The sequence below is a fragment of the Corylus avellana genome, chromosome 8 (genome assembly GCF_965113065.1).
Source record: "Corylus avellana chromosome 8, dhCorAvel1.hap1.2, whole genome shotgun sequence".
NCBI classification, from domain to species: Eukaryota; Viridiplantae; Streptophyta; class Magnoliopsida; order Fagales; family Betulaceae; genus Corylus; species Corylus avellana.
The window spans coordinates 10650912-10670384 of NC_142497.1; the positions used below are offsets into that span (position 1 = coordinate 10650912).

Genomic DNA, 19473 nt, shown 5'->3' on the forward strand with positions numbered 1-19473 from the left:
TTCCTAATTGGACCTACGGTTAATGTGTATCTTTGAACAATTTGCATAGTTAGGACAATTCAAGGCATTGCCACTCCACACACGTTATGCGACTGTACTTGGATGCAATAAGGGTCACATCAATACTTTAAAAACGAGTCCAGGTCTTTCCCAGTGATTGAGATTCTGAGTCAACCTTTCAGCTGATCTGAGTTTTATGATTTATGAGATTTCCAAAGCTCTCCCTACTAGGTTACCGATCAAACAATTGTGGCGGATCATGGGGCTAGACCTTCACTCCACTTCTTAGATCAATAACTCGATCTCATTAGTCGAAGTACCAGCAAGTAGAGGCCCAACATATTTAACTCACCATCTCTCAAGCCACCAAATGTCAAAAAAAAGCATGCGTTACATCAGAGCAATTTAGTCCCGAGCCCCTCTCAGCCTACACACACAGAGTACATGAAACATCCTATTATCGACACATGGCATTTAGTCACTCAATATCCTAATCTCAATTTGCGAGATATGAAGATCTACCTCGCTCGATGCACTATGACTAAAAACATGCAAAAGAAGGAACTAAATAGAGGTATGCAAAAATGCATCCAAAACACTTATTTCTTTCCATTTAAAATGAACACCATGCTAACTTAAACATCAGAGGGTCTTTAACTCCGACTGAGAATCCCTAACCCTTTCTCTGTTTCACAGTTTGTAATCCAAACCATTTAAACAACACATCGATCCAACTCCTAGTGAAGGTTTGTCAAACTGGTCCGTTCTTCTTGGATCAGAAAGAAACTATATATCCCAACATGTCGCATCACAACAAAAAAAGTCTCAAAAACTATAGCTAGAAAAGAAAAATGAAATTAAAAAAAAAAAAAATCAATAATCATCAGTCCTCTTATGAAAGTGAAATGACAACGCCGTATTGACTGAAAATTAGAACTAATAAATGATAAAGGAAAAAAAACCAAAAAAAGGGAGAAGAAGAAGAAGTAGAAAATGGGCCAAAGTCTCATTATATTTTCTGCAATTTACAAAGACCATTAAACACACACAAATAAATTTTATTAAAAATTCATATACATCTCACATGTTATTAAAAAAAATAGACATATATCATTTTTAAATATTAGGTTGAAAGAAATTTCTTCAACCCCTAATTTGAGAGAAAACTTTGTTTATATATATATATATATATATATGAAACTGTGAGTTAAGTTGGAGAGAACGATAGTAGGATGAATTGGTAAGAAAAGAAAAAGCTAAGACTAAGAGTATCTCTATAGGGTAAAGGTGAGACATAAAGAAACTGGTTGCTTACTCCCGCTTTTATCGCCGATATACGATTCCCCGCGCTTGTTTGTGCATATAAGACTCTCGGTAAAAAAAAGAGAGATGGGGAGAGAGAGAGAGAGAGGGGGATAGGATATAGGAATCGGTTTACTAGGCTTTTGGCATTTTGCGCTTTTGTCCAACCCTCCTCCCCTGAGTGAGAAAAAGCAAGAGAGCAAGCAAGAACAGTGACAACAAGTACTTGTTATAAGAACAGAAAGAGCCACTCAAAAACCCCCACCTCCCTCCCTCCCTCTCTCAAACACCCCCCCCATATGCTTGTTTCAATTCCTCAGTCAAATCATAGGAACATGGACAACCAACGCAGTCCTCTTCTTAGCTGGGGGGCTTACTACTTCCAAGGAAAGGTAAAAAAGGTTTCTTCTTTATTCTTTATTATGATGTTTTGATGAATTAATTGTCTGGATTTTAATGGGGTTTTCTTGTTTTTTCTGTTTTACAATGCCATTTGAGAGGTAATTTATTCGTGGGTGTTGTCTGTTTTGATGATACAGAGTATGGATGAGCTGAGAAGTTCCCTTCTGTACACTTCTTTGGAGCTTGAGCAAACGAGATTGGCGGTTCAAGAGGAGCTTAGGAAGAGGGATGATCAAGTACTTAATCTCAAAGATCTGCTTAGCAAAGCCATGAGAGAAAGAGATGAAGCGCAAGAGAAATGTCAAAGGCTCCTCCTTGAGAAGATCCTACTTCAACAACAACAACAGCAGCAGCAGCAGCAAACGGGTCCTCTTTCAGGAATTTCCAGCATTGAAGATGAACCCAGAAGAGGAATTGACTCCAACAATGGCTTCTCATCGTCAGATTGTGAGGAGAGCATTGTTTCATCTCCGATTGTTGAGCCCATTCCAACACCCCAATTGCCTCCTCCACCGCCAGAGCTAGTCCCTGAGAAGCCATTGCCTGAAAAAGGTAAGCTTTTGCAGGCAGTGATGCAAGCCGGTCCACTTCTCCAGACTCTCCTTCTGGCCGGACCACTTCCCCAGTGGAGACATCCACCACCACCACTCGAATCCTTTGAGATTCCACCTGTCACCATTCCTTCACCACCACCACCACCACCACAACTACTCCGGCAAGACATTATTGGTTGTAGCACCCCCATCAACTGTGGCATCAATAGAAAAAGGGTTCTTTGTGAAGGCTCTGATTCTCCTACAGAGACCAAATACCAAAGGCTTGTTCTCCAATGACTTACCATTTCAGAGTACTCCCCATATTTTCATTATGCTTGGAATTTAATACTAGTATAGGCTAGCAGTTGTACAGAGGTTGTTCTAGAAAAGAAGCCATCCCAAGTTTTTTAACTCATTGGAGAAGAAAAAGAGCTTGCTCTAGGGCCTAGGCTGCTTTCTGCCCGTTTTGGGTGGGGAGATTTTTCTCTCTTTTTTCTTCAAAATTTTTAGTTTTGCCCATGATTTGATGGGGTTTGATTTCTCTGAAACTGTTGTGTGATGTAAACTGTTAACTTTGGTAGTAGCTCAATGTGTGTGGGTGTATGCGCATGTGTGTGACTGCAAGAAGAGAAAGGAATTACATCAAACATTAAGATGATGGGTGTGGAGTTGTTAGGGTAGGGAGGGTTGGGATTGGTGTGGCCAACAACCAAGAAGGTCTTTGGAGCCCTGCTTGTCGGGATCAGTGGATCCCACAAATCAGAATCAAGATCTACTACTGTTGTGATGTATGATTATATTAATGGAAGTATTGATTATTCATTTCTAATCTCATCTTTCTGGAAACCAATTTCCCTCTTCCCTAACTCTATTGACAAAGCAAATGAAGGCTGATATGCTCCAATTCCCCTTGCTCCCTTCACAAACTAGTACCCCGTCTACTTGTGCAAAATTCTTTGGAAAATGTTTTACCAACTCTCTCTTTTCTGTATTTCTAAGTGCGCTTTTTAATGCTGCCGTTAACACATCCGCATTTTGCTACAATGTTTTTTAATTTCATATTCTTTTTTTTTTTTTTTGGTAAGCACTTAAAACTGTAAAAAGGGTTTTCGTGTAACATTTCTTAAATTCATAGGGCCTTAAACCATCCAAATCATAGTATTTTTAGTTGCTATTCAGATCCAAGCACAAAGTTGAACCATGTGCGGCAAGAAAACCCAAGCATAATTTTCTTTAACAGATAACATGTTCGGTACTTCGGTTGATGAATTTTCATATTGGAAAAGAACTCGCAGTCACACAGACACAATGGACACAAAAAAGTAAGCAAAAATATCACAAAAGAAGAACATAAATTAGCCAAGCCATAAAAGAGAGCAACAAAAAGGAGGTTTCCTCTCCAAGATATTAGACTTTCTCTGGCTTCCATCCTCCTCCCCCTTACCATGTACTTCCTTCTTCCTCTTCCCCCCTCCCTTCTAAACCTCTCCACCTCTTTTGACACTCTATTTCTCGCCTTTGGCAATCTATCTGAAAGGATTTGTCTTCCTCACAAAATCGTAGCCTCAGCCTTTCCACCTTCGCCTTGCCGCCTCCTCTACTCGGCCACAATGCCTCATCCCTTCGAATTTGCCTTGGATTTCAGATTTGGCTTTTTCTAAGTTAAATATTCCGTCCTCAGTCCACTCCTCCCCGCGTCCTCGCCATCTCCACGGTTGGTGCTTCTATTTTTTGGGTCTGCTGATTTATTTATGTTTTTTCCTATGTATTTTTGTTCTTGTTATTGTTGTTTCCCTACTAATATCTGGATAGGTTTGAAGGGTCAAGCCCCTATCCTGCGTCCCTTTGTTTTTGTTATTGTTGTTTCCCTACTAGTATCTGGATAGGTTTGAAGGGTCATGCCCCTATCCTGCGTCCCTTGCTTTAGGGGTTTGGATAAAGTTGAGGGTCTCTAGATGTGCATATTCATGACTGCATCTTGTCTAACTGCTTGTACCCTCTTTTCTTAGTGTTTGTACCAAGAATCCAAATCATTCATTTGATGCATTCCCTTTTAACTTATGTTTACTCTAGTTGTTTTGAGGCATATTGTTGGGTTGCCCAACGATTCTTTGTTGTTCTTCTGTGTTGTACTTTCAAAAAAAAAAAAAAAAATCCTTGCAATATCTTGTATACTACATTTTTATCTCACAATGCTGATGTAACAGTCCCAACTAACCCTTGATTTTTATTTTTTATTTTTGAAAAAAAATGCAAACTGTGTTCTAACTTCTAAGGGGTCATTGTGGTATGCAAAAATAACAAATAAATCTTTATTATCAATTTCCATTCAAAATCTTGATGGAATCCATTAGTGTAACATTGCGAAATCCAATTATATAATGACACGTGTCACCCTTAATAAAAATATATAAATATGTAAAAATATTAAAACTAAATACTATATACTAGATACTATAAATACCATAGTGAGCTCTCATAATATTTTTATACCACTTTTTTTTTTTTTTATCCTTTTGTTTTTTTTTTGTGCTTTTTTAAACAGGAATTGATCCATCAACATTGTAAAATAGTTGTAAGATTAAAATGTGGTATTGAGCATTACACTTTTGATTGCAGTCATGAACATACCATGTCATTTAAAATCAAAAACAAATTTGTTTTAAAATTAAAAAAAAAAAAAAAAAAAAAAAAAAAAACCCTATTGTCACCCCTGATCAGCTTCTCTCTCTCCTTCCAACTCCGCCCCTCCGCCTCACACCGCTTATAGCCACCTGATGCAATCATTCTCATTGCCGCTTACAAGTTACAACCACCCCTCCATCTGAGGGAATATTGAAATCCGATTGGCAGATATGGTGTTAGGATACACAGAAATGTTTGCCTAGAAAGTGAGAACGTGGAGAAAGCTGAATTGTTGGCACCGCCTTGTTGACCTAAAATCATAAGCGTATCAGTGGGAAAGCTCAAAAAAGAAATAAGAAAAAGAAAATAATTGGAAAAGAAAAACGGCAGCTTGAGAAACTGTAAAGATAGCTTTTTATAAGAGTGAAAGAGAATTGAATTCTAAATTTGTAATGAGAGATGTGTTTTATTTGGGTCTCGGAATCGTTTAGATTTTCCCGGAAATTTTGATATTGTTTGATTGGTTCATGTTTTTTTGTGTGAATTGAAGCAATTTTTGGTATGTCATATTCAGTTCGCTTGGGTTTTCTTTTATTGGTCTTGATTTGTTACTCTTCTGGTCTTGAATTATAGGGAGTAAATTACAGACATCAACAAACGGTGGTGATAATCGCCGCAATACAACTTTTTTTTTTTCTCTAAAAACATGTCTGCCATGTAAATCGCTTGCATGAAAAATAAGTGTGAAGAGTAAAATTATTCCATTAGAGGAAGAGGGTCTCTATCCCAATACCCCAAGGACTCCGGTTGTACCACAAAAGCCGCTAGGAATGTTAGGCCGAAAACCCAAAAACCAATGTGAGAAGCGTGTTGTGTAGTCCACACGGCACAGTACGGGGAATAAGTTTTTTCTGGGGTCGGATGTGAGCTCTTGACCCAAGACCACAACTCTAGAGAAATAGACAAGACCTTCCACCTCTATGCATCATCATTAGCACTGATATGTACATGTACCTGCCTAAGTGCTTGGGAGTTTGACAAATCTACACAACTTCCATCTAAATGCCAGCCAGAAAGGCTGTCTAAAACGTGACACTAGTTTCTAGACCAAACATTCTTTTGACTCGTTCCTTGTTCTGTTCAAAGAACAAAGAGCTGGCAATGGTGGTACAAATGCGGAGAAGCAACAACTCAACTAAGACCAACCCCACTAAATGCTCCAACTGTAAATGATTTAGATTCTACGCTAAATCAAATCAAGTTTAAAAAGATAAAGATAGATAATAGAAACATATCATTGGCTTCACTTTATGCGCGTAAAATATGGTGTACCCCAACATGTCTGCTCATGACTTACTGTAACTATTATCAGTTTAAAAGCAGAGTCTATAGAAATGTGAAGGAAAATACCAAACGGTGGTAATGTCTGAAATTTTATGCGCAAATTGTGATTGTGTTACAGCAGATACAGGAAAAACTCTACATGATGACAGGCCATTAATTCTGTCACTGCAGGTAGAGACTCATGACTTACTGTAACTATTATCAGTTTAAAAGCAGAGTCTACAGAAATGTGAAGGAAAATACCAAACGGTGGTAATGTCTGAAATTTTATGCACAAATTGTGATTGTGTTACAGCAGATACAGGAAAAACTCTACATGATGACAGGCCATTAATTCTGTCACTGCAGGTAGAGAAAAATTTTGTTTTATAAGGATTCCATAGGAAATCCAAATGAGAGTTTTTGTTGTGGATGATGTCATAACTCCTCTACTATGGATCCTACACCACATTAAATGTGCCACGTGTCCAAATATGTTGATTAGGCACTAATCAATTAGATGCCAAAAATTCACATTCAAATATCACTCACATGGGGTTGCAAGTTGCAACTGACAAAGCAGCTGACCTTTTACACCAAAAAACATCTCCACAAATCCTCAATCATCTTCATTATCACCTTGATCGTTCGGATGATTGTGCTTTTGAGCATTATACATCTCAGCCACCTATAAATAAGAAATAAATTATTAGAACAAAAAAAAAAAAAATTAGGGTTCAAACTAATAATTGGAGCATTAATAATTCAGAATTTCCTTTATTTTTGTTTCCCTCTTTTTCCATGTTTATTCTGTAAACATATAATCTAATTATCAGATAATGAAAATTTTTCATCACCATCTCGGATGAGGACGACTGCTCTGGAGTCTTATCTTCCCGGACACGAACCAGACGTGGAAATCGGAGAGAAATGCCCTTTTCAAAAACACATGAAAATTAGATGAAGGAAAAGCAGCTTATTACATTGCATTTATTAAGGATCATCTCAAAATCAAACAAATCCAATCAACCTTATCACGATCCACTATGCCAATTGCAGCACGATAAACAGGGCTAATAGTCAAGTCCGCAGCTTTCACCTCCCAAACCTGGAAACAATTACACACCGATGCATGAAAAACTTTTGTATGTCTACTACATTCATTGTTTTCAACAATAATTGAACTCCAAACTGTTGTTTTCAATTGAAACAGGTATTTGGGCAAAAATACTGTAGCAAACTGTTCAGTGTGGATAAAATACTCTATTCCAGAAAATTATTACACATACAGAGAAAGGAAAAGAAAACAATTTGCATGTAGCCGTGTATACATCCCCAATGTTTCCAATATTTGTAAAGAAAGGGGGGAAAAGGCCAAGAGAAAGGTCATAAAATCTTTGTACTGTTCAGGGAAAGAAAGTTCCATATGAAATCACAAGAAAATCCGACTTCAGAAAAAATGACATTGGACTCGAGAAGCACAATTTGCAATTTACGAATATGATATGGGAAACAAAAGCACATAAACAGCAGTAAAAGGAAAGGTCACAATGAACAAAAAGATCAAATTGTTACCTCAGTGGGTTCAAACCATACATCTGGATTAATTGAATCTGCATACCGAAAGTAGGGCTGCATGGAGAAGAATGCTAAAACTTAGGAGTACGATATAGAATTATACCAGGAACCCTAAGTATACACAATTCTTTAGTGGCGACATCAGAAGAAAATAGAGAACCACAGACCTTTGGTTTAGGAATCACTTTAGAACGGAGACTGGCAGAACGTTCTTCAAGCATTGTTTCAGAAAATCCAGTGCCTACCCATCATCACATCAAAATATTTGAGCAAATGAACATTGGGTTAAAAGACTCAAAAGTCTGTAACCAGCAGCAAACCAGGTATTCGCTCACCTATTTTACAAATGCTTTGAAATTCTTCATTATTGCTGTCATAACAAGCAAGGAGAAAGGCACCATAGACACCTAGGGAGAAACACTATATCACCATCAACAAACTGAGGCTTGAAATTAAGATTAAGGCACCAATTGAAAAGGACAAGAAAGATAGCATAACTCATACATCAAACAGAAAGAAAAATCAAATGTAATTGACAGTAAGACCCATTGTCTTTTTACTAATAAAGCCCAAAAAAAAAAAGTTGCATTTGCAAGTATAACTTCACTGAAAGAAGCTTCTTTTTTTCGTAGTTACCTGTACGCTTCCCACGGCCGTGGAAAGCAGCAATAGGTACCAGATCTAGTGAGTCCCCAATACTGCAGATCACAGGCAATAAATAAAAAGATATTCAGAAGTTATAATAAGAAGCAGGATAGGAAGCTGATATGTAAACTTTCTTCATGAAATTTTACCCTTACCTATCCATGTAATCTTTCTTCAATTTTAGCCAGTTCAGTGACCGCTTGGAAGGCTCGTATGTAGCATCTCTAGTCAGTGTTTTGATAATTAAACCCTCACAACTGCAAACTAAGATTAATTAATAATTTTAAAAAGCTCAATTTTTTTTTCTTTTTTATTATTATTATTATTATTATTATTATTATTATTTATCTAAAATACATAAAATAAAGGAAAAAAAATGAGAAGGAAGACAAAATGGGCAAAGGAAATGTGTGTGCATGCTTATATAAAACATCCTGGGAGTAAGAAAAATTCAACCCATTAAAGCAAGCAAGTTATGTCTATGTATTCGGGTGGGTGATCATTAGTGAAATGTACTCGAGTTGCTTAATTGATGTGATTCAATGGCAACATGAACACATCAACATACTTGAATAATATTATCTAATGATATATCAAGTTCATCTCGATCTACTTGCCCACCCAAATCATGACTGAGTACCTTGAATCGACAGAGGTGTCAAGAAATTTCTGTATTTCCTCGAGATCATTTGATGTTATTGCAGTTGCAAACTGGAGAAATCCACTTTCTTCGTCAAAAGAGTCGTAAAGGTGCTGCACAAAGTGACAGGCCCACAGATAGGATTATATTACTATTGTCTGCCTCAAATGCACAACACAAAATCCAGACTTCGGGGAAAAGTAACATATAAAAATTAGACATGCTCAGAGCTATGCAGAAGATTTAGTGCTGTCAACTTTATTTTTGAAAATCAGATCTCCTTGCTAGAATATGGCAAACCTGAATTTGATAAGTTTAGCCAAAGGATCACCTTCTAATAATTAAAAGATCATATTTATATAACAATTTGATAGAATTATACATGCCACCAGGGCATCCTCCTCCAAAACTCCATAAAAATGCGCAGGTAACTTTCAGACTCCAGTCTCTCCTCAAACATCAATGCCAACATTACAACTCAATAGCCTTGTTGAACATAATTGATTCTTTAAGTTGTTCAGCAGATTAATTAGATCACTATTAAGATCCTCATCTATGTTGCTCAGACTCAGGTACAGGTGTTGGGTGTACGTACATACCTAGACTTCTGACTCCCCTATTTCCAGAAACTTAAAATACGTGGACTTTCCCAAAACTTTAGATATTGGCAGGAGGACACATCATATGCATATCAAGCAATAAACATCACTGTGAAATTTATATTTAGTGAAGGATTTGGGAAAGATGGGGAAACTTCTCTTTTCTTTATAAGGAAAGCTTCGCTTTAGGTCACAAGAGAAGTATCTGTCTTAGACAAAGTTAGACAAACATCCCATAACCTGTGTGATGTTGTGTAAAATAGATATAATGGCAAAATTGAAGAGTCCAAGCAACATAGATCCTCATAGTGCAACCATTTATCTGGACAACCATTAATGAAAGAAGTAAAAGAAGGCAGTGTTATTGGCACGCAACTTTAAACTTCTCATTCTCCACATTATGAGTGCTGGAAACCCTGGATTAGTCTGGCACACCAGTGTCACAGTTCGCGGATCAACAGATCCCCATTAGCGTGTGTGAGCTTGTTTCATCTCGGTTCTCTAGTCTGGTATTTTCCATTGATCTGGTTTATTGTGGGTTTCAATGATGGGTTTTTGAGCTGGTTATAAGCCAAAGCCAAGGCCAACAGATCCGCGTGTGTGAGCTTGTTTCATCTCAGTTCTCTAGTCTGGTATTTTCCATTGATCTGGCTTATTGTAGGTTTCAATGATGGGTTTTTGAGCTGGTTATAAGCCAAAGCCAAGGCCTTCAAGCTTTCTGTCATAGTTGTTCTATGTTGGATTTTGTCGAGAGAAGTAGAGAGGTTTTCCAAGTTGTGTACATGGGGAAGGTGACTGTGGAGTGGTGGTTGTTTGGCCAATGTGGAGGCATTGGTCCGAGGGGAGGTGCCTAAGGAGTTTAATAATTCTCATAAAGTTGATAGCAGAGCTTTCCTCGCTCAAAGATGCCCAAATAGCTTAATAGCTTGATAAATTATGCTCAAACCAGGATAAGGATTATCTTGGTTTAATGTTTCTAATCCGGTTCAGACCGGTGTCCTTGTTGTTTTCCGGTTCAAGCCAATTTCCCTTGATTATTTTCTGGTTCCGACCAGTTATGTTGTTTTTCAGACAGTTCAGCCCCTGTCCTTCCCGGTTCAGCATCTTTTAGAATCGGTTCAGTGGGACTTAATCAGGTTCAATGCATTTCAAGTCTAGTTCAGTGTGTTTTCTAACCGGTTCAATGTGTTTTTAGACTAGTTCAGCGGTGTTTTGTCATGTTCCATGCATTTCCTTGCCGGTTCAGTGGTGTTTTAGCTCGGCTCGTGTTGGTTTGGGTTACATGGACCTACCATCGAGTTTGTTGCTCAAGGGCAGTAGTTCTTGTTCAAGTTGTCATTGTTGTTGGTTGATCACAGGAAACGTGATCATCGTTTGTTGTCGAGATCCGACCAGCCTTGGTGCTTGGAAGTGGTTTCCAACCGGTTCTTGTTGTTTTCCAGCAAGATTCTACTAGCCTTGGTTTTTGCGAGGATATCCGACCAGCCTTGATGTTTTGCAGTGAGATCTGATCAACTCTTGGTTCTCCGTTGTTGGTTGTTGAGATCCGACCGGCATTGGGGTTTTGCAGTGGATTCCGACCGGTTATTGGTGTTTTCTAGCAAGATTCTACCGACCTTGGTGTTTTGCGGTGAGATCTAATTGACTCTTGTGTTTTGTGGCGAGATTTGACCGGCCTTAGTGTTTTGCGGTGGTTTTTCGTTTGCTTGTTTCTTCCAAACTGGGCTTATATAACATATATGCTCCAACTTGAAGGGAGTGTTAGAAAGTCATTAGGGTTTGTGGGTATTTAGGTCATTGTAATATTTCTTTAAACCCATATAATAAGATGTGTAGTAGGCTAGTAACAACAAGAAGAATAACAAGAGTAACATGCCTCCACTTTTTCTGTCTAAACCGTTCATGCAAATTACAACATCATATAAGTTTTACTTGTCATGTGTAAATAAACAATTAAGACATCTAGGCTATACAGTCAGCATGATGAATTGGTTATTCATGAAGAAAGACTAGCACATATTTCCCCTTGCAACCAAAAACTGTCACCAGAAAAAGTACCACAACCGACATCAGGATGAACAACAACAAAGATACAACTATTAAGTAGTAGTTTAAAAAACACAAGGAAACTTGAGCATGGACTAAGCAAAAAAGATAAAAAGAATCATACCTTCCTACGAACTTTAAGTTCTTCCTGAAGAAGTGGTTCACCATTAAGATACAGCATATCAAAAGCAAATATGCAAACATCAACCTTTATATCACCCAGAGCAACATTTTTGCGAGCTCGAGTGCTGAGGATCTGCCATTATATTCATTCATAAGAATTACATTTGCTCAGCTCCACAACCCTATTGCAAACTACTTCGAGCCATGGGTCAACCAATAGATATTTTCTCTAAACAAAGAATACAAATTAATCAAAAGTGATCTTCAAATTGGGGAACTAATGAACGAGTGAAATGTCATATATCTTATCCAATATGTAATAAAATAAAAGCAAATTAAAGACCATGTCCAAAATAGTTTCAATGCATTGCTGCCTTGACAAAGATATATTAAATTCTCCTTAATTCAACGGTCCCACTTTTTGTGGGCTATTTAAACTAAAAATTGAGATCCTAAAGTTTCCTCTCAAACTCCTCTGTAGCCATTCTATTTATTTTAAGCAGAGACACTTTTTTTTTTGTGGATAAGTAATTGACAAATATTAGTAAAAGCGCAAGGCACCCCTAAGTACATAGGCAATATACAAAAGAAAATACCTAACTAGAGGTAGCAAAATTATAAGCAGAGAATTTTGATGGTTTGAAGTATTTGTTTTCCTTTTGAACCCTGATTGATATAGAAACTGCATTCCTGATTAATGCAGAATAATTGCATATACATAGAATGATATACCTCAACTAAATGTGAAGATGCTTTACCTGGAATGGCAGAATTTTTTTTTTTTCACGGTCATAAGCAACAAGTTCACAATCCAGCACAAATGATTTAACAGGTGACTTCTTCAACCTACATACTGACAGTAAGCATTAGCAATAGCTAAGGATGATGACAAACGGTCTAGTAATCGGCTATTGTACCATCTTAAAATGCAAAACTGGCAAATACAAAATAGAAAGCTCTCAGAAAGTTTTAATCTTTTCAGAAATCAGACAAGCTTCTTTAGTCTTTAAAATAGTTAAAAATCAAACATAGATTACCACACTTCAAAAATAAGTTAACTAAGTTCAATCCGAACTGTGTTTGCAATTCTGCACCAGTGCAACTAGAAGCTATAAATATTGTTAGAAAATCAGCACAAACTGAAGAAGTATAGGAGTGTCATTAAGCAAAAAGACAAAAACAGACCGGGCATTGCAAAAGTACACCCCATTTAGTGCTTTTAGCCCATAAAACTCCTACAAACAACCTGAACAAACAATTGGACACCACTAATAACTCTTACCACATTAATTGACTGCCAATACGAATTTTATACCTAAGGCCAGCATGTGACATAGCAATGAGAAAAAAGAACTCCAATACCAATAAAGTGCTAGCACAAAGAAAACCCAAAGTGCTTTGACATTCTATTGGTAACCACGCATGAAATTCCCTTGGCAAACAGAGATATGCTTAACTCATTCATTAAGTTGACATTCTATAGAGATTGCTCCAGATACATTCAATATAACAGACAGGAAACGCTGACAATAATACAAATCTACCTTGAAACTGCAATGACAACATCAGGGAACTTTTCAGTGTTTCGTTCAGCATTTCGACTGTATATCTCAACTGAATTATTGTCCATGTAATGTATCTGTGCCAAACAAGTTAACTTAGCACGTGGATATATATAACATTAACAGCACAAAATTTCAGTTTGTTGTTTGACTAGGTAGTATCACCTGGGCACGTTCTCCATCATACTTGTATTCACAGGTAAATTCCATATCCTGGAATTTATTTACAATCTCAGATACCCCCTTAGTTGGCTTTGCTAACATAGGTCCAACTGGGACACCGAGTGTAAAGCTACATGACTGTGGAAGATTCCAAACACCACCACTGAGAAGGGCAGGAACAATTTTATCATAGACAGGAAGTACAGAGTACACTCGTTTAACAATCTTTGCAGCCTGATGCAAGTGCAATTATAAAAAGCTTAATAAATGCTCAAGCAAAATAACATTTGTGCAAGTTCAAATAAATTGGAAAAATAACTCAAACACAATTACAAGGGCCCCTAAGAGCACTTATAAGTAATTATCAACTCAGCTGTAGGTCAGAAACTAAATCAAACCACAACAATGGAAAGGGAAAAAAAAAGGTTATATCTGCTATAAAACCCCCTAACTCTAGCATCTAATAGAAGGCCAGAATCAAAGAGCTAAAAGGTAATAGGACATAGGTCAGAAACTCATACCAAGGAGTATACAATGAGCTTCACATGACAACACGTCAGTTCACCACAAAAGGTGTTGGCCTGTTGCCCCCAAGATCCAGACAAGATTCTGTTTTCTTCTTCTAGAACTTGTGAGATGTCTGACCTTTACCAGCCCACTTTCTCACATCATGAAAAGAATTCTCTACCATACACTTGATGGAATATCCACCAGGAACCATCCTAAGCTCTTTATTAAGTATCGGCATATTTCCCTCGACACTAACAAAATATGGCGTGCTACTCTCTTTTTGATAAGATATTATCTCTAATTTTTTTTCCACCTTAAACAAGAATGCATACTATATGAGTACTTCGTACAAATATTTGTATTTGTTATAGGAGTTATTTCTATACTCCATATCAAACCAATATGCATACTTTCCACATAGAAATGTGAGGGCATGGAAGCCAATGCTAAGACCTACCACCAACCCCAATCCCCTGAAAAATCGGACACTGCTATGAAATACAGAATCATTAAAGTGGTAGAATCACATTTAACATCACAAAAACCATGAGAAATATGAAAGGACAGTCCAAACGTAATGGTGTGTTTGGAGGAGAGATAGGACAAGAAACAGGGTGGGGGGCTACCCTTCCTCCTATTTGGATGTAATTTTTGGTGAGAAGAGGATTTGAAGGGATTTGGAGGGGCACCAGACCCCCTCACATTTTACATCACAAAAACCATGAGAAATATTAAAGGACAGTCCAAACTTAACGGTGTGTTTGGAGGAAAGATAGGACAGGAAAAGGGGCAGGGGGGCTACCCTTCCCCCTATTTGTATGTAATTTTTGGTGAGAAGAGGATTTGAAGGGATTTGGAGGGGTACCATACCCCCTCAAAGCCACCTTTTTCAATTCCCTCGAATTGAGAGAACTTGAAGAGAGAAGACATCAATTTAATGAATTTTTTTGCACTTCCTTTTATACCCTGATAATTTATTAATATTCCAACTATGTCTACACAAGCCCTTATATCTTACTCTATTGTCAATTTACATGGTACCTGATCTTTTCTCTAGTTCCCACCATGCAATCAAACAAGGGAAGAAGTGCCTACTCTTCTCTTCCTTCTCATTATTTATTAAAACATCCAAACAAAGCAAGGGATTACCATTCCCCCTCCTTCCCTTATCCTCTCCTCTCCCTTCAAACTCCTTTACATAGTGGAAGTGTTATGCCTACAAGGTGATCCCATTTCTAGAACATGCTTGGGTAAACAAATCAATAGCTGGCTTTCCATTCTATCAAAGTACTTGACATTCCACAGCATGTTTTCTGATCTAAAGAACAGAAACTAACCTCTTCTAGAGGAGACTGGATGTTTGGAGGTGGTGTAGAATGTTCTTCAGTATATACAGCAGCTTGACCCAATGCAGCTAATAGGGTCTGCTCCGCTAATCCAATACGCAACTTTGTCTGCAAAACAAATAATAGAAAGCTTACAATAGACCAAAGGAGCCAACAAGCCGATATCTAATACATGTTTGATTCCCAACCTGAATTAGACGAATTAGATATAGTGGTTCACAGTCGGTGGCAGCAACAAGCAGTCCCTTGATATGGTTTTTTTTCTTCTCTTGACTATCCTTCCCAGATTCCTATCAACATTCAAAATAATACCAAGTTAATTACAAAATTTAATCCCACTACAAGGTTCTCAATCTTCTCCCAAATATTGATGTCCTGCACATTGGCCAAACAGAAAATGCTGCTTCTAGATTACATTGCACAGGGTGAATCCCTATTCAACAAAAAAGATACATGTTTTCTTAGGTACAAATAGTACAGTATGTATAAAGACTCTTGTCGGTTATAAATTAGTTTGGAAGCATAATCAAAACAAACCAAAAATTTCATGCTGTTTTTGGATGAGTAAGTCATAACATGGGTCAAAAACTTCAGAAAACCACTGGCCTCATTTGGCAATGCCTTTTGCCATTGCTTCTTTCTTTCTACCAAAAAAGCCCACGCATTAACAAACAACTTCAAATACAAAAGACTCACAAAAAACTCAAAACTATTTTCACATTTATGTCACATCATAACACTTTTTCAACTAAAAAGTAAAATGCACTCTCTAAAAAGCATTATCAAACAAGGACAATATTTTCCTTTCTCCAAATTCAGCCACTAACCAAAAGTAAAACCCTGGGGAAGTTTCCATGGGCAAAAATGTCTTTTTTTTGGTGGACAAGACACCCACAACAAAAGGCTCAACATTTCAAACAACAGACCTAAGCGGGATGGTGGCAAAATCCCCTCCCAAAACGAAAAAGCACTGAAGGGGAGAGGATACAGCATCAGAGCTTCCAATATCACAACTAAAGTATATTTAACTAATGGCTTGAATCTAGTTGCACTGTCAATCAGCACACAGGTAGTACCTAATATAACAAAAACTATCCCAAGCATGAGAATCTGCTAACCCAACCCTTAGGATTGTGGGTCAACCAACCATCACAAATATACATGCTGTATTCCAAATTACAACTTTAATTTTTCCTATGTCAAATAACATGAATAATTCAAATAAAGAAATCAAAAGTAACAACTTGAAATAGAAGTTGAGGATCAACATAATTAAAAGGTGATAGGCAGATTTTCAAAGGACAACCTAGCTAGACTACAAAATTCCTAAAAGAAACGTACCGTTTCTATTTTTTTTTTTTTTTTTTTTTCTTTTGATTAGTTAAAGGAATTATTCACCCAACATTACTCCAATTCTTCGTGCAGCCTGCAAAAAGAAAATCTACCCTGTGAGGTTACCAAAGGGCACTTCAATTACTCTCTTATTTGAGTCAAATGCCCTGAAAGAACCAGAAAATAAAGCACTCAAACAATCCCTATCCAAGACAGTGTACGGAATGAGGATTTTCATGAACTGTCGAGTCCTGATGTGCAAACCCTATTACAACTCTTTCATATATAATAAGTTAAAAAAATTTAACCACAACCTAGTTCATAATAAAAAAAAATGGCTGAGATCAGCTTTTGCTACCCCTAATGGTAGTGAAAAGAAAAATTACTGAGAAAGCATGAAGCCTTGTTATGAAGAACACACTCATAGCCTTCGAGTTTAAGTTCGGTTGAGTCTAAGTATAATCAGTCTTCTGAATCAAGGATGATCCACTTTCCTGAAACAATACTTGAATCATGGTATTCGACACTTCACCATAAATTGGGTAGAGCACCATTGCATCAAATGCTTCACAAATATGAAAGCCAAACTAAGGTATAAACTGACGCAAGGATTTATGACTGTACTGAAAAGTGGAAGATTAACCAGATTGAGTAAACATAATTGAATTCCCAGCCTCAACGCTCATGATAAATCAATCCATGGCCAAAGAACAGGAGTCTAACTCTAAAACCTATGAATTAAGTTTTTCAAAGAAGAAGATAGTGCACCTTAGCAATGAGCCGGAATGTATTAAAAACCTTGGTAACAGTTAATGCATCAGGCTTGCGCATCATAGATTGAGATGAACGGCTTGCTTTTGCAACAAGACCCAAGTCTCCCAATTCCTGCAATTTGAACCCAAAAAACTAGTATAAAATACAATGGAAGACAAAAGGAACTGTCACAAAAAGTACAAGTCAAAAAAAGGTGTTGGCTCGCAAGATAAATAAGAAAATATTGGATCTTCTCCTAGGATGAGTTTTAAAACCAACTGGAATTTGGAAGATGAGATAGAGTGCAATGGGTTAATGTTGAATAATATCACCATCTACCCATACAAAGGCATATCTTTTGAAACTTTCCATTTATTTCCAGAGTGACTTGACATAAATAAACACCAAGCTATTTGCCTGTACTCTCAATTTGTACAATCTATCAACCTGCAAACCAAGCCAAGCAGAGGTTTTGACTTTCTCTGATACTTGATAAACAGAACAACGCAAACCATATCTCATCAGCAAAAATAAGGCGATAAATAAATATGAAACCCACATAAACAGGTACCTTGTATTGCTTTTTAACCTGCACGTCGGTCCTCCCACAAGCCTCCGCGAGCGCCTTAATTATGGAAGCGTCCCCAATTCCCAGCTCCAAGCCCTCGTGCGCAGCCGCGATCCTGTTTGCCGAAAGGTAAACAACCGCCACGAGATCATCCGGCGTGGTATGCATCACAGTCCTGAGCATATTACACACTATATCTGTAATCACAATCCGGCCCGTCTCCTTCGAAATCATATCAAAAACCAAACAGAGAAAAATGAAGGGAATCCGCTCGCCCTCGCCCCAACAAGCAACCGATTTCGGACTGAAATCCCCGGCCTTCAGCTTCAACTGCGGCATTTTGCTCTTCAATTGCGCAACCCTATCCTCCGCGCAAACATCTTGGATCTTCTTCTTCTTCGAGGCAATCGCCTCCTCGGGCACCACGCTCGATTCGCAGGAAATGGGGTTTTGGGGCGGCAAAGAATTGGGGGTGCTAGGGTTTAGGGGAGGGTTGTTAGAATCTGGGGCTTTGCGTTTGGCGGGAGACGAAGACTGGGGCTGGGGCTTTTTCTTGGCGGCGGCCCGAGCGCCGGACATGAGGGCGTCGAAAGCGGAAGGGCGGGAGGACATGGCTACGGAGCTAGGGTTGGCGGAAGAGAAGGGGTGGAGATAGGGGGAGAGAGAGAAGGGTTTGGTGGGGAAGCGAGAGAAAGAGAGGGCCTTGACGAGGGGGAGCGAGAGCGAGGTATGATGGCGTAGGCAACAGCATGAACGAAGTGAGAGCATCAACACTAGAAAGAAGGAGTGTACGGCCGGTTGGGTGGGTGTTCTGGAAAGAAGAGAAATGAGTGAAACGGGACACAAATGTGGCGGGAATTTTTTATATATCCAGACGATTTTAATTTTTAGCCCAAAACAAGTTGGGCCAGAACCCAGGTTCCCTCCTTTTGAGCAAGCGCTGCATGTTTTTTTCATTTGAGGTCTTTTATTATTACCCAATAAACTAGTGTTTAATTGATAATGTTTCTGATTTTAAAAAAAAAAAAAAAAACTATAATATCTCTCTAAACTTTTAATTTGAACAATATCTCCCCTAAACTAATATAAAATTAACAATGTTCCCCCTAAGGTCAGCGAAAAGACAAAAATAACCCTAAATTTTTTCAATAAGACAAAAATACTCTAATACATTTGAAAAAAAAAAGTAAAAAAATTTTAAATTTTAAATTTCCAAACCTTGGTTTTTTTTTTTTTTTGAACAAAAATTAATTTATTTTTATTATTTTATTAATTGTATTTTCGTAATTTTGATAGACATTAACAGTTTTTGATAGCTTTGAGAATATTGTTTCAGTTAAAAGTTTGGAGAGACAATGTCAATTAGGTAGTAGTTTGAGAAGGAAATATGAACTTTTTCCTTATTTTTATTTAATAAAAGG

General features: G+C 37.7%; 2 protein-coding genes across 3 annotated transcripts; one reads left to right on the forward strand and one right to left on the reverse strand.

The window, feature by feature from the left end:
* The first annotated feature begins 1375 nt into the window (after positions 1–1375).
* LOC132164198 (uncharacterized) lies at positions 1376–3063 on the forward strand. Its single transcript, XM_059574635.2, has 2 exons — positions 1376–1694; positions 1842–3063. The coding sequence occupies exons 1-2, from the start codon at positions 1602–1604 to the stop codon at positions 2535–2537; spliced, it is 789 nt and encodes a 262-aa protein (XP_059430618.1). The 5' UTR covers positions 1376–1601; the 3' UTR covers positions 2538–3063.
* Positions 3064–6439: 3376 nt separating this feature from the next.
* Positions 6440–18873, reverse strand: LIG1 (DNA ligase 1). 2 transcript variants are annotated; one of them, XR_009438318.2, is made up of 18 exons: positions 18056–18873; positions 17500–17616; positions 15588–15689; positions 15391–15507; positions 13547–13777; positions 13364–13458; positions 12578–12665; positions 11821–11952; positions 9052–9164; positions 8567–8668; positions 8403–8464; positions 8102–8173; positions 7934–8007; positions 7764–7820; positions 7219–7296; positions 7046–7123; positions 6741–6876; positions 6440–6649 (listed from the first exon to the last, which is right to left on the reverse strand). XR_009438318.2 is itself a non-coding variant. In XM_059573897.2 (17 exons), exons 1-17 carry the CDS (start codon positions 18818–18820, stop codon positions 6808–6810), a joined length of 2352 nt encoding a protein of 783 aa, XP_059429880.1. In that variant the 5' UTR covers positions 18821–18873; the 3' UTR covers positions 6440–6807. The 2 variants fall into 2 exon arrangements, 1 of the variants encoding a protein (XP_059429880.1); XM_059573897.2 differs by having other exon boundaries at positions 6440–6876.
* Between the last annotated feature and the right edge of the window lie 600 nt (positions 18874–19473).

Bases quoted from the DNA above. Each gene is read 5' to 3' on its own strand.
- LIG1 (XM_059573897.2), bottom strand. From the start codon at position 18,820: ATGCTCTCACTTCGTTCATGCTGTTGCCTACGCCATCATACCTCGCTC. The intron at 8,669-9,051 runs GTACTCAGTCAT...CTTAGTTTGCAG, and splicing joins GACACCTCTGTCGATTCAAG to TTGTGAGGGTTTAATTATCA. The intron at 8,465-8,566 runs GTAAGGGTAAAA...TGTGATCTGCAG, and splicing joins AAGAAAGATTACATGGATAG to TATTGGGGACTCACTAGATC.
- LOC132164198 (XM_059574635.2), top strand. From the start codon at position 1,602: ATGCTTGTTTCAATTCCTCAGTCAAATCATAGGAACATGGACAACCAA. The intron at 1,695-1,841 runs GTAAAAAAGGTT...TTGATGATACAG, and splicing joins CTTACTACTTCCAAGGAAAG to AGTATGGATGAGCTGAGAAG.